The sequence below is a fragment of the Zonotrichia albicollis genome, chromosome 5 (assembly GCF_047830755.1).
Source record: "Zonotrichia albicollis isolate bZonAlb1 chromosome 5, bZonAlb1.hap1, whole genome shotgun sequence".
In the NCBI taxonomy this organism is placed as follows: Eukaryota; Metazoa; Chordata; class Aves; order Passeriformes; family Passerellidae; genus Zonotrichia; species Zonotrichia albicollis.
The window spans coordinates 12,487,256-12,502,464 of NC_133823.1; the positions used below are offsets into that span (position 1 = coordinate 12,487,256).

General features: G+C 39.3%; 1 protein-coding gene across 5 annotated transcripts in view; it reads left to right on the top strand.

Moving 5' to 3' along the window:
* SLC10A7 (solute carrier family 10 member 7) overlaps positions 1-15,209 on the top strand; it is a 136,169-nt gene that overhangs the window by 83,266 nt on the left and 37,694 nt on the right. For all 5 annotated transcript variants that reach the window (XM_074540787.1, XM_074540786.1, XM_014265866.3 and 2 more), the window contains one exon: positions 8,236-8,271. In XM_074540787.1, the coding sequence (XP_074396888.1) occupies positions 8,236-8,271 (36 nt within the window). The remainder of the gene's footprint in view (positions 1-8,235; positions 8,272-15,209) is intronic.

Genomic DNA, 15,209 nt, shown 5'->3' on the forward strand with positions numbered 1-15,209 from the left:
GTCCAAGTGATTTTTGCAAAGACAAGGGGTCACTCTGAAAAGAGTAAGGTTGTGGATGATTGAAAAGTTCCTTTCTCACTTTTATGTCTCCTCTAACCAAGGTTCGTTTCATGCCAGTGTACAAACCCCTATCCTGACATACAGCACCTTAGTGATCTTGTTCTCTGCTGACATCCCCTGTGAAATTTATTTGAATAGGAACAGACAATGATTTAATCAGCTGGAATTAGGAGAAATATTTGCATAGGATGAAATTTTAAAAGGCTCCATTGAGGTGGAAATAAAGGAGAGGAATAAATTCTTGAGGCCAGAAGTGTTGGTCAGCAAAAGCAACTGAAGTGGAAGTGGGAAGAGGAAAATGTAGCTCCTGCAGGCTCGTCAGAATCCTCAAACTCACTGAAGATAGCAACAAGACAGCTGGGTTAAATGCATTGCACAAGAGAGAGGCAAGAAAAAATTGCAGGAAGGTGTTCCAAATGTGGGGGATATGGCTTGATCCAGTTCTAGAAAGGTGAGCAAAGCCCCACTGCCTCTCCTTGGTCACACACAGAGCTGTGGAGCTGCTGCAGGGAGGCTGCAGCACCTGGGATCCCACCTGTTGTAGGAGCTGCTCCACACCCTGCCAGCCAGCTCCCCCCTCACTGATGGTTTCAGGTCATTTGATGGAAGTGGTCATTTCCACCTCTGATGAGACTTGTGCTGTATTTTGTGCATCATACCAGATATTTCTCCTGTATCACCTGCAAAGCTCCGAGAAGGTTTCCTGGTTGGTTTAAAACTTCAGGGTCCTCACTGCTGTGTTCTGAACTATTCTGTGTCTTTGTAAGGAACACATTTCTAATGTGTTTGAGATGCCCTCTGCTGGGAAAGCCAGGCAAACTGGGCTTAGCTCTAGTCTTACCTTCTAAAATACTCTTTTCTTATTCTTGTCTTATCACTCAATCTGATATCAGAAACTCCCCCCTTAGCCTTACTGAAAAAATGCTTTTCCTTTGGGTTTTATTCTTTACACTTCATCTGTGACAAGTGTGGTGGTGTTACTGCTGGTAGTTCAGATCATGGCATTTCTTGTTTCTCTGATCTGTTTTGTTGAAAGAACTGAACTCTGGCTGCTCACATTCCTTTTGATTCCATTTTTGCATGCTTGTAAAAAATGTAGGCAAGAGAAACATCTGCAAATAGTAATTATTAATAAATACTGGAAATGCTTGTGATTTCTACTGTTATCTGATGCTGGTAGGGTTTTTAATATCACCTCATCGTTCTTTTTTTTTTTTTTTTCAAATTAATGTCCATTTCCACAACTGACGGCACTAGTTTAATACAACAGAACAAAGCTGGTACAATGTCTGGAACAACTCACAAAGTCCTCTGAATAATCTCAGAGTTGTTATGAAATCTGGTTTATTTTGCCCCCGCTGATAAATCAAAAGCCATTTTGACATAGTGCTTCTAATTTCACAGTTTTGTTATTAAAATCTAATATTGGCCTAATTGGATGAGTTACAGCTATTGCTGTGGTGTTTATTTCTAATTATAGTTGAATTAGGGTTACGTAGAATTGTATTTTCAATTTTGTATCGTAGTTTGCAATCTTCATAGGGTACAATATTTATCATTTTACCACAAATATGTGAACTTCATATTCCATAATCTTTTCAACATCTTTTCAGATTTTCCTCTTATTTATTATGGGGAGAATGGGTGTGTTAAGCATCCCAAAAAGCTTCAATTCATAAGCCTTTGTTCTCCCCAGCTTTCAAAATAGTCATTTCATATAGAACAAGACAAAGAGCTTAATTACATATTTTATTTTGAATAATTGCAGTTGTATAAGCCTTCTCAGAACCAACAATGTCATTAGAGTAGCTGACAGAAGAGGGATGTATAGTAGTAGTTTTACATTTGAAATTATTTTGAAAATAATTGAATTGAAAACAAAAGACAAGTAATTATCTGACACCAGGAGTTTCTGTGATGTCCATGGGGGAGCAACACAGGGACACAAGTTACATCTTGGGGAAATTACTGAAATTACAGGAATCTGAGAAAGCTATAATTTAGTCTCTGAGATTGCAAGAGATAAATTCTTATATTTATGTCATTTACATGGGGACAAAGTTAGAAACAGGGGGCAAACATGTTTTATTGTGAAAATCAATTCCAACATCTCAATCAAGAGAAATTTATCATCTCTGCTGCCATCTTTATGTAAGTCAAATGAACAGCATAGCTTGTATAACCATGCTTACACAAATATTAAAAGCTATTTAAAGAACCCATAAAAAGATAGTCTCTCAAGGAGGTTCCTGCAGCCACTGGATCCAGATACTAAGGCACTGAAATGTTTTTGGAATTATTTTGGTTCCAAACTTGAAATCTCCATCCTTCATCCAAATGACTTGGTACTTAAAAACTGAGATATGTGAAATTCACAGTTGCCTCTGCAGCTGTTACCAGGCCCTTTTCTGTTATGCCGCTTCTGCATCTAGTGCCTGCTTGTGCTTTCACAAGAACTTGCCTGGTCCCAGCCTGACTTTCAGTGGGTTTTGCCCTTCTGGTTTGGAACCAAGTGTGTATATTTAGCATAGGGTTTTTTTCCTTGCTTTGTGCTGTCAGTCAAGAGGCTCTGCAGTTCTAAAGCTATGTGGGGACAGGTAGAAAAAGGGAGAAGAATTGCTGAGGATTTTGGTGTGTGAAAGCCATGTTTTAGCAGACAGAATAATTCTGTATATGATATCTAAAGTTCAGATTACTGTAAAGCTGTAGGACATGGCAGTACACTTTTAATCAGTTTATTTGAGGTGATGAATAATGTGTTATCACAGGTAATAAACAGTGTATTTACCCAGGGGTGGTGCTGTGAAGTGGAACTGTGGAGCTGTGACCAGTCTGAGGGGTGAGGGTAGTGGGAGTCTTGTGCTCCTTGATTTGAATAGACTGAGAGTTGGCTCTGAGTGCTGCTGTGCTCTTTGCAATTTCTATCGTGTTAGTGAAAACACTGAACAATCAGCTTTTCCATCCTTAGGAGTGGCCACTTTCTTTCTTTTGTGATTTTTTTTTTTTTTGTCCAATATCTGTATTCTGTCAGAACTTTGGTATTGGCTGTCCTGTTGCTCAGAAATATGCCTAATTCAGACCTAGAAGCACTTTTCTAGAGGCAGGGTTCTCTTTTTAAAATTTAAAACATTATAAAGTTGTCTGCAAACTTGTTAAAAATAAAGGAAAAACATTTGAAAACACACTTCTACACACAAAATCAAGGGGAAAAAAAAGACATAAGAAATACAAATAACACATATGTTGACATAAAGTTTCACTCTCATTGTAACCATAAAAACTACAGTTTTATGTTTGGAAGTTTTTTTAATTTGTTTGTTGGGTGGTGAGGTGGCGTGTGCAGGCTGGGGTTTTTTGATGTTATTAACTCCATATTCTGTCCAACTGAGCTCATCTTTATTTTGATTGATTTTGTTTTTTCTAAAAGCATCAGCAACTCTTGAAATAAATACTTAAATTTGAGAAATACTGCAGCACACAGAAGAAGACTGAGTTTCATTTCTCATTTATGCTTGTCTTCCGATGAAATTATCCAGTGTTCATAAGCTTTTCTCTCACACCTCACCCCATCAGTAGCACAGAAATGCTGCCCTGTAAGTTTTTATGTAACACTGCTTACACTTCTGCTTCTTTTGTGTCCTGCTTGATGGAGCATTCAGGAACCTCTGTAGCATTAAGCATAAGTAGGAAATAGATTTCAGAAAATATACAGTTGTTCAGAGCTTTGATACAAACTCCATTTTTCCTTTCCAGCCTGGGTTCTTTAGGCAAATCAGACACGACTTTGGTTAAGGCTTTTCTCGAAGCAGTTGCCACATGTGTGTTGTACTGATGACCTGTAAGAATGATGAAAAATTGCATGGGAAATTTGTGGCTAAAGGAAACCAAGGAAAGTTCACATGTATTTCATGCCTCATTACAACAATCCCTACTTGTCTTCTACCATGTGTCCCTCTGGATCTGTGCCCACCTCCTTCTTCCTATTTGCATAATTTCATTCTTAATGATTTGCCACCATAGTTTCACATTCATTAGGTGGCTTCCCTTCCCTGATTTGGCAGCCAATTCCATGTATTGATTTTATATATTCTTCTGGAGGATAAACGCCTCTTAATGCCTGCTCTACAGCAATGCTGTACTGGATGAAACCTATAGAAAACCTCTTAGCAACTTTATCTAATCAAAGCAAATAACAATTAAATGGATCTCCAAGTACATCCTTGCTGTTTACATGTATGTTTATGTACATGCTTGCACACACAAACCTGAATTTAAACTCTCTGGAATAAAATCCATTTCATGATCTTTACTGTGGGGAGATGTTTCCAAGTCTTCGGACTCCTATGTTGTATCAGTGTCTCATGTCAGGCTGAGATTTTTTTTCCTGCCCTTTCCACTAAAATCATTGAAATATATTCAGTCAGTCTTTCACATCAGAGGTGTAAATGGATTTCTTGAAAGTTTTTCTGCAGATAGCAAACAGCAGTCACTTTACAACTTTGACTCCATTGTGGGCAGCAGTTGGGAAGCCTAACACTCCACCCGAACTTTGAAGATGCTAAAACTGTGTAATGACCTTGCATTCTCAAGGGCAGATGCTCAGCTTTTGCTGAAGTGCTAATCTACAATCTGTTTATCTCCATACACTATGTATTTGACAGCACTTGCCTGGAAAGCAAGGCAGGGAAAAGTACTGTCAAATTTAGTTCCATTTTCCTCTCTGATGGTCTCAGTTTCCAATGGACTTAGAAATGGTCATCTTTATTTTGATTTTTAGCTTCCTTTGTGCTTCTCAGCCAGTTGCAATCTTAGAAAGCAGCTACAGTGTCAGTGTCAGAATATTCTCATCTTTGTGAAACCTCTGCTGGAGAATGAGCTGGGCTCTGGAGTAACTGTTTTCTTCCACATTTTCTTTATTCTTAGTGAATCAGACTTTGGGCTTTACCTCCAAAATGTAAATTGTCTCCTGCATTTTCTGTCAGTAGGCTTTAGACTCAAAGTGCTCTATTTATTATTCTTTAGTGGATATGAATTGAGATGCATCACATAATGCTCAGAGCACATTGAGGAGCATGTTCCTAATGAGGAGGTAATGTGTCAAGGCAAGGTGCTGTGTGCAGGGAAAGGTAATGCCCTTTGTTAGACACATACACCATGGTCACATAAGCCCTTCATATCTGGGGCAGGAACCTGAAGAGGAGGGCTCCAGCTCATAAAAGCACATCAGTGTTTCCAGGTTAACCTATAGGTGGGCTTTACATCCCCAAAGTCTGTTCTTCAGCAGCTCCATCAGTTGGTTGGGTAACAGAGGTTCCCTCCCTGAATAAATCCTGCTTTGCTTGCCCCTGTAAACCATCAGCCACCACTGCACTACTGACTGAAGGAAAAAAACCCTTTGTTTTTAATGTAAACCCTGTGGTTTTTCAAACTGGCACTCCTTATCAAAATAAAACATTAACATCAAATTACTCTGATTCAGCAACAGCATCTATTTTTTAATATGAACTTGTCTGTTCTGTCAGGTAATTGTTTAGCTTCCCAGGGAATTGTGTGTGTGTTGCAAATGGAAAAGTTCAACCTTGTAAATCCTTTCTGTGGTGAGGCAACAGGAAATCCACTTCTGATTATTAAGATCACCAGGTTAAATAGCAAAATTTAATAACAAATTGCTAAAATTGACCTTTTGAATGCTGGATTTGCAGCATGCTCATTCAAGAATCTCTTTATGATGTATAGGAGGATTCTCTTGCTCCCCACTTACAGAATTACAAGAAGTGTTACTGTCACAGAAGTGCAGTTTCCTTTTGTGGCTTTGAATTAGCTGTGGCTGTTGCCCACTGTGTTAATATCAGCAAGCTTCTGAAGTAATTCAATAGCAAGTCGCAGCTCCCATCCCAAGGAGGAAGGACACAATCTTGATTTATCAACAAGATAGAGAGAAAGGTTGGTTTGGTGTGGTTTTTTACCTTTGCCTTTTTTTTTTGGTAACTTCTAAAAAACCCTGCTGAGGCACGAAGCACATAAGAAATAGCTAATGGTGCTGAATCAATGAGTTTGTTCAGGTTCAGAGGAGAGCTGGCTGTGCTCTCAAGCTGGCACTGTGCTCTCCTCCCTGCACTCCATGCTCAGGAGGAGTACAGGATGCTTTCGGATCACTTCCTGCTCCATCCATGCTCCTCCTCACTTGTGCGAAAGCCTGGAGGTGGAACCCTGCTGCAGTGGTGTTCTGCCATCCCAAAATCAGGGGAGGCTGAGGGAACACTCAGGCACTTGGTGATGTCTGGTAGCATTTGAGGTGTGCAGTGTGGCTGAAAGCGGGAAAAGGGGGAGAAGGGCAAGGTGTGGGTCATGTATGTATATATATATATATAAATATAAATATATATATATAAATATATATATATATAAATATATATATAAATATATATATAAATATATATATAAATATATATATATATAAATATAAATATATATATATATATATATATATATATATGAGAATAGCAGCCACCCCTAAAAGCTGGGCCTTGGTCCCTGATGCAGTGACTGTGTTGTCCTTGCACTACACAGATCTTGCAGTCAGCTCTTCCTCACAGATTCTGCTGTATGTAAGTGTCAGTTCAGCCCTTGATGCCTCCTCCCTTCCCCAACTTTTGTTTCTTCCTCTCCAGCTGCTGTACTTGAACACCTATATTTCTTCATATCTGTTATCTGCATTTTGGTCTAAACCTCCTGTAAATTGTGAGTGACTCCCTGAAGCAATTCTTCCTGCTTCTAGCTCTCTTTTCAGTCTTTTATGATCTATCTCAATTGTGACATTTGCAAAAAGATAAATTATTATGGATATCTGGGCTGTGGGGCAGTCAGATATGGCATATATTATTTATTTTGAAATATGTTTTTAAATTCTGCAGAGGCTTCAAGTTGCACAGTTTAACTGTTGCGTCCTTGATCCTTCCTGTCTGCTATAATTTGTGGCATTTATTTATTGCATTTTGTTTTAGGAACACAATAGGAACTCTCTGTGGCTGATAGTCTCTCTGAATCTGTGATTTTTTGTGGATCCAGAAAACAAATACAAAACTAATTGTTTCAGGCTTTTCAAGGTTAAGTGAAAAGTAGCAGACAAAAGGTTTTTTTTTTCAGTTGTTTTCACGTGTAGCTAAATAAAAAAATAAAATAAGCACCCTTTCAGATAAATGTGAGTGTGTTTTGGACCTTTGTCCAATTTTTTTTTTTAAATAAAGTTTGTGAATAGCTGAAAAACCAGCTGTTCTTGTGACCTATCTGGATGAAGAATAGTCCTGGCCTAGAGAAGTTCTGAGCCAGCTCTATGAATTAGCATGCATTAAATGATGGAATCATTTTATTGAGCAATAATAAAATATTGAAGTCAGATGGAAGGATGATGGGGAATTGCTGTTTGCAGCTATGAAAGTGATGCATGTCATGTTAACTCCCAACCCAAACAACTCATTCTAAGATTTGCTTTCATGAAACTTAAAATCCTCTATTTTGTCCAATCATCAGCTTTAAACCTGTTCCTTGTCAGTGAAGACAACAAATCTTTTTGCTTGCATCTGCCTGGGGGATGTGGAAAGCTGAGGTGGTCCTGTGTGATTAAATTAGATGAAAGACTTGCCTTCTACCAGTGAGACATGAAGTCTAATCAAGTGAAATGAGTTTTGAGATCTCAGCTCATTTCCTTGGGGAATATCTGCTTACATTACACAGTCACGACACCTAATTCATCACAGTTGAGGCAGCTTCTGCTCAGAAGAGGACCTGGGACTGGGTGCCAGGGGACTAGATCAAGTCTTTCCCTAAAGAGGAGCTGCTTAGTGAAGTTAAGATACAGCACACTGAGGGGAGAGCTTTAATATGTTTTTTTTTAAATAAATGATCCATATTCTGTATATCAGAATATATATCTGTATATTTTAGAACAGAGGGACTTAGATGCAAAAAGGTAAAAAAAAGGTACTGAGTGTAGTAGTTTATAAAATGATTGCTGCATGAATGTTAAAGAACATGCTCAGTGAAGAGCAAAGTTGAGTTTGTTACTTAATTTCTATGATGTTAAATGATGTTTGTGTATTTCCATGTACTAAGCTAAGAAAGTAAAGATTTTTCTGCCTCCTTGACTAACAGACTGTTTTTGGTTGTTTCTTCCAGGGCATTGTTATAACTCCACTTCTGCTTTTGCTTTTTGTAAGTATCATGATATTAATATAACTTTTACTGGGTAATCTTGCACCTATGAGATATTATGTTTAAGATGCAAGTTTGGATGGTTTTCACAATGCATAAATAATGAAGAAGATTTTTCTGGTCAATATTTGAAATGAGCTGCCTCCCAGGACGGCCATCAAAATGTATCATGATGTATATATCTATACATACACTTCATTCTGAGATGACCAAAAGATGTTGCTCTTACAGAAGTGTAAAATCATATGCTGTTAATCAGGCTGGTAAAATACAAACACTTGCCAGGTAAGGAGATAACTCATTTAGGAGAGCTCTTGGAGAGCTTTCACTTGCAGGAGCTGGACAGGATTGCACTGATCTGAAGTGGATAAGAACTGGAAAAGCACTACTCAGATAAACAGAGCCTTGCTTTTGGGCAACCAAGCCCATGGGTATTTTTGTGGTAGAGCAAGACAGATTACTGGAGCCCCTGTACATCCCTAAATGGACTGCTGCTTCCTTCCTGTTATCCAATTGTCACCCCTCAGTGAGGCCTTGGGTCCTGGCAGCTCATGGTAGAGAGAAAGGGAGGAGACCAAGCTCTACCTTCATGTTTTATAAAGGCAAGAGCTTTAGCATATAATGGAGAGGCTTTTGCAGGTGGATGGTGGTGTTTGGTAAATCCCTGGTCACACAGGAAGTCTTGGTGCTTCAGGATTTGCTGGCACAGCTGGTGTGGTGTGGTGCAAGCTGCTGAGAGCTGGGGCTTTCTGGAGGGCAGGGAATATAGGCTAAAGCTCTTCAAGAATTTCAAGGAAGATATACATTTTCTTTTGTGTTTGTCTTACTGATGGATTTGTATGTAAGTCAGCACACTGGAAGGGGTAGAAGTGGGAAGTTGGTCTGAAGCAATTTGTAAGTGGCATGCAAGGGGTGCACTGTTTATAGCAGGGATGCTAAAGCAACATATGGGCTACATACAAATATAGCTGTATAAACTGGGATAAAGAGTACTGTGAGAGTGGCTGTAACATCAGCTACTACCTCACAATAACTGTGTGGGAAGAGTTCTATTTTACTAGAACAAATTGTAATTCACTGATGTAGCTGTGTTTACGCACAAACTGTTTTGACCATATTCTATATATTGATACACACCAGCAAAGCTTTCTCGGGACCCCTGGGACCATGGACTTACTGGAGGTTGAAAAAAACTTTTCTTTTAAAAAAGACAGATGCTTTGTTATTCTTGCACTGAATATGTTGATTCAGGATGGTCTGCCTCACTGTTTTCCAATCATCTTCTCTCTTGTATGTAGAAAGTGTTTCTTCCACAGGCATTCATTCAGAGACCTGTGCCCTTATTTCTAAGTGAAACTTCAGCTCTTTTTCCTTTTGCTCACTGGCAGCTTTGCCTGTGTTTTACCTCACTGAGTTTGGTGCACTGAATAGTCAAAAGGGATATTTTCTGCAGAAACTGAGATGTTAAGGAAAGATCTGTATATATTTTCAGGCAAGATAAATTTCTTTTCTTTGGTGTCTTTTATAGGCAGATAACAAGATATTCTGCCCTGTAAATTGCTGTTTTCACTATTACTTCTCAGAGGAGGTGGTAAAACTTCATATGTACAGGAACAGGAAGGCAAATCATATCTCTGTTCTTTCTACCAGCCCTGGAAACATTTGTATGAGAAGTGTGTAAAATTCACATTAATTATTGGGTGGTTTGTGACATGACTTGGACTTGTTCTTCTTGAGGCAGGTACACACATGAATTGCTTTGTCATCAGAGTGATAAACAAACTAGTCTGGGGATGAGGGGAGCTACAAGAACTGTGGGTTTTTGTCACAGAGCCCAAAACTTGAGGACTTCTCTTGTGCTATATAAATATTTAACGCTTGTTGAGGTCTTTGTTGAGGATTTCACAGTATTCTGGTCAGCCCTGCAGCACACCTTGCTAAGATGGGGTCTGTCCTCGCTGAAGGTTCAGTTTATCCTGTGACAGGTATTTAGGACAGCTGAATGTGCACAACCCAAGTTCCCATGTCCTGTGGCAGTCTGTGGTTTGGACTGCTGAAACCCTTTTTGTCATGTGAAACTCTCTAGTTTTCCTCTGAGTTTCCTTGATGCATCTGGCCTGGTGAACACATGGTGGATTCCAGCACACAGTTCACATGTTTCTGTGTGCTTGCTTACAGCCTGCAGCTCCATCATTTCATGTGGGACTGTGGAGTTACTGTGCAGTGAGAAACACGGACTAGAAAAGTCCTGGTTTTCTTCTCTGAACCATTCAGCAGTTTAGTCATGCAACTTAGCCTTAATGCTTAATTAATACAGGATGGAATTTTCAACTTTCAAAATAAATCTTCCATTTACCTCTACAATAACTGAGCTGAGCTACTGAATGCTATTCATGGGCCTTTCAAGTCAGCATCATCAATGAATTTTAGTTCCTGATTCTGGTACTCTCAAGCATTAACTCTTCCACTAAGTTGTGCTATGATAGTCTGAATGTTCATATTTGTTATTCTCCCTGTGTACAGTGCATAAAATACCTTTAGTGCTGCCAGAAATAAAATACATTGTTGTCTATTAGCTTGTTTTTGTTATATAGCTTAACCTGAGGTAGCAGTTATTGTTTATATTTTGCCCTGTGTGCACCAGAGAATATAATGTTCTGAGCTGTCTTTTTGTTCATAATTGCCCAGTAATGTAAATATAAGTTGTCTAAACAACATTGATAAAGGCATGTTGAAGCTGTAATAAATAATGCATTTAATGCAAATAATTTATCATCTTAAGTGAATGGTGTTGAAGAGGAAGTCAGTTACATTTCTGAAAAGTATATTTCTACTATTTCTGGTGTGAAGCTTGCTCAAAATCAACATTCTAAGAGGTTCAGATTAATTTAATGAAGGCCTAATTACTGGACTGTATGAGTATGCTTAGCTAAACTTTATAAAGAATATCTTTGTCACAGATACCTCTGATTAACATTTTGCCTGATAAGAAGCCATTGATTCTTTCTTCCCAGATATGTTAATCAGCAATATCATCATCCTCATGTTAACCCTTGTTATTAACAGTTAATATGCCATATTCCCAGCAAAGATGTTGCAAATGGCCAGTGTCCATAAACTGTATATAACTGGAGCTCATATATGGGGTGAGCAGAACCAAAGCAAGTTGAATCAGTTTCAGGTTAGCATGAGGTGATGCTGTTTGATATTTCTTTGCAGCATTCTGCAATGCTTCTTTAGCCATGATTAGGAGGCTGTGTACCAAAGCATTCAGAGAGTGAGGCTGTCCATCCCCCTCTTGTCACTTTGCGCACTTGGAGAGTAACAGATCCATCCTGAACCTTTTTAAAGCAGAAAAATAAGTTTTGTTTTCTTCAAGGTTAGTTATCAAAGTAGCAGAAGTCTTAAGTGTGTGAATCTACGTACTTCTATTGAAAGTCATCAAAAAATGCTACAGAGAAGTCAGTATTTTACATTTTTATATACTTCACATTCTTCAGAAGCATGTCTTCCATACAGTTAATGTAGGATGTTAAAGACCCAATACAAAATTCAGGTGTGTGACTGTCAGACATTACTCCCCCATTAGCTCTTTTGCCAATAAAACTGGCAGGACATGTGTGTCAAAACAGGATCTTTCCAAGGCTCTATCAGCTTGCTCCTGTTCTTGATTTCTGAATTTTTGTTTTTCTGTTGGTGTTGTGGTGGTGATGTCATAAGTACTAGAAAGTAGCACTGCTGAAATAATTCAGGAGTGGACAAGTGAAGAAAGTGGACAAGTGAAGAAAATTTGGTCCAAGCAGTGCAGAGAAAAGTGAAATAAATAAAGTGAAATTAGAAGGTGATTTAAATGCTGAAGAGCTTTCACTTGTATTCACAATCTTTAAATTAAACTATGGGTCCAAAAGTTGTTGATACTTCTCAGATTTTTTTACCAAGTCTACTCCAACCCCTTAATTCAGATAAATCTGTTTATTGAAAGGAGCTGTCAGTACTTTTTTGTTTTTAAACAGAACTTCTACACACTATGCCTTGCTTTTCTTCTCAAGCACTTGGTAAATGAGAGTTGATACCAGTCAAATGAATCGTTAAATATGCAAATATCTTAGTAGCTGGAAAGCCTTGGAAGTTGATAAGGAAGTTGCAGCTAATGGATTTCACTGGTATGTGACAAAAGGCTGATTACAGCGGGATGGGAAGGGAGGGGAGCAGCACAGTGCATTAGCTATTAACAGATCAGCTCATTCATGTGGAAGATTTAAAGTGCATCATTATTTCTACCTGGTTATTTACCTCACTGTTTCCTTTCTTCTTTAATCATTGGGAAAACAAAATTCTCTGATCTGATCCAAACTCTTTACAATTAACTAGAACTTTTCAATGACTGCTGTGAAACATTTACTTAATCATTTTATTGCTTTTTTCACATGCACCTTTTATGGGCTTGCTGTTTAAATTGGAACAAGTAACTGAGAATAATAGGGACCCTCCTTGTTCCTATTGTGACTCACACACAAAGGTTTTTCTAGGTGCTTTTCTAGGTGTTATTGCTCTTGAGATTTTCATCTCTGTAAAAGTAGGGGAGCCTTTCTAGTGCACAGCCTGCTCCAACATGGGCTGAAGTTAACCACACATCTTTAACAGGGTCATAGAACCAGGCTACCAGGAGAATCCCATCCTGACTCACCCAATCCGCCTCTTTTCCATGCTGTGCAATTCACCTCAGAGCTGAGCATGATCCAACCTAAAAATAAGGATTTTTGCTCTCCCTCCACCATTGCAGTGCTAGAAACTTGTGTCTCTGATGAATGTAAACTAATTTCCAGTAAGTACTGGTTAAAGATGTGTAATTCATTTGTCTTTGTTGCTAGTGTTATACATCTGAATAGCACTTCTCTGAAATTTATCATCCTGGCTCTGACTTTCTCTTTGCCAGCCTTCAGTCTGCTAGGCTGAACAAGCCATGCATTTCTAATCTTTGAATTCATAAAACAAATCCCTTAATCTGAGGTGTTTTGTGCACCTGCTCCAGGTTTAATTCCATCTTCAGCCCAGGTAATACAAATCCTGCACAGTTGTGCAATTTGCTTCACCAAAGGCTTATCCAGGCCTTGTGCAACGTCTCCAGTATCCTCTATCTCCACTGATTTATTTCTTCTGCTACATCACAGTTTTCATTTTCATGGATAAATAATATTCATGGCTCTTAACTACCCTGTATTGATTAATCTGTGTCTTTCCAGCCTTTCCAGGCCTTTGTTTGCAGCAGAATTTTTGGATGCACGTCCTTAAGTCCCTGATCTCCAAGGGTATTAATCTAATTCCCATTGAGGTGTTTCTGGGTTGTAAACTTGATCTTGTTTCTGTACATTAACCCTCCAGATCATTGCACCACAGTTAAGTGGAGGAGTAGCTCTGGTGTATTTCAGATGAAGAATACCTATAGTTATTTTTATAGCTCTATAAATGGCTTTAAAATCCACAGGTGTGTTTGGATTGGCTTGGTATTTAATGTGTCATAGGGGAACCCAAAGGGGATTAGGCATCTGTGATCACTTTAACAAGGGAAACCTGAAATATCATTGCCCAGCCTAGGAAATAAAAAAAAGGGCAAGATTGTCAGCTTTTGTTTTTCCATACTTCTGAATGTGAAACTTTGCTTTGTGTTTTTTTTTGTTTTTTTTTTTTTTTTTTTAATTTGGCAACAGAACTGGAGGGTATATGTAGACAAATAGATATTTTTTCATTTGTGCCTAATCAACTCCCACAGCTGCACAAGCATATAGAATATGCAAGAATTTTCAAAATATATGTAGTTATTTAGCAAAACTGGAGGATTTAAGTTTAATTTTTAAGAATAATAGTGAAATGTCTCCTTGTTAAAATACATGACTGCCAAAGCATTGGGTACCATCTCTGTTCGATATGGTATTGGATACCATACCCCTTTCTGAGGCAAGAGACAATTTGCAGTTTTTGACAGGTGTGATTAAAACCTTTATTTTTAAATTTAAGCATGTCCTATAGAAACCCTATTCTCAGTGATATGCCTCCCCTTCCCTTCCACCCATTCCAGGTGGATTATTTCAACACCAGTCAATGACTGGGGGTCAGTGGGTGGGAGCTGGCATCTCCTGCATTGCTTCTGTGCCTTACCAGGGTATCCAAATGCTGTGCCTGTAAAGAGAGAGGTGGGAAGGGCACCCCAGTGACCTGTCAGCTCTGCTCAGATGTTGTGTAGGAATGATCCCTTTCCACCTCCTGCCTGAAACTGGAGCTGGGCACTGTGGGCACAGGAGGACATCAGTGCTCTTCCAGGTGCTGCCTGCTTCCCAGAGCCTCAGCACCATTGCTGCCGTGGCAGTTCCATCACAGCAGTTCCATTTCTGGGTTTCTGAGGGACACCTGGGTATTTTTCTGCTGCACTGTAACATGCTGCCACGACTGGGTCAGGGTGAGGGCTCTGGAAGGAGTCCAGAGCAAGGGAGGGCTTTGTTCAGCTGCTAACTCTTGTTCATTGCCCTTCATCACCAAACTGGATGCCATCCACCTCTTTTCCAAAAGTGCATTGCATTCTATGGCCTTTCTGTAGTGGACCTGCCATCCCCAACAGGATGTAAAGGGATTGGGGCATGGGGGTGTTCCAGACAGGCCTCTGAGGCAGCTGGATCTGGGCTGGATGAGGGAACCAGAAGCTGTGACAATACAGCATTGAATGCAAAATTTAAAGGGGGTGTCAGAGTAGCCAGACCCTTCCACCAGAATGTAGGAAAGAAAAGCTTAAAGTTGAATATCTTGTGTAAAAGAGGAGCCAGGAGTGCCCCTCCCCATCAGTTCTGCCCTCTTTTCTCCCCTGCCTCACTTCCTGCTCTGTGCTCAGCAACTGGTGAGGCTGGAACTGGTGAGGCTGGAGCTGGTTGATGGTGTGTGAGGAGCAC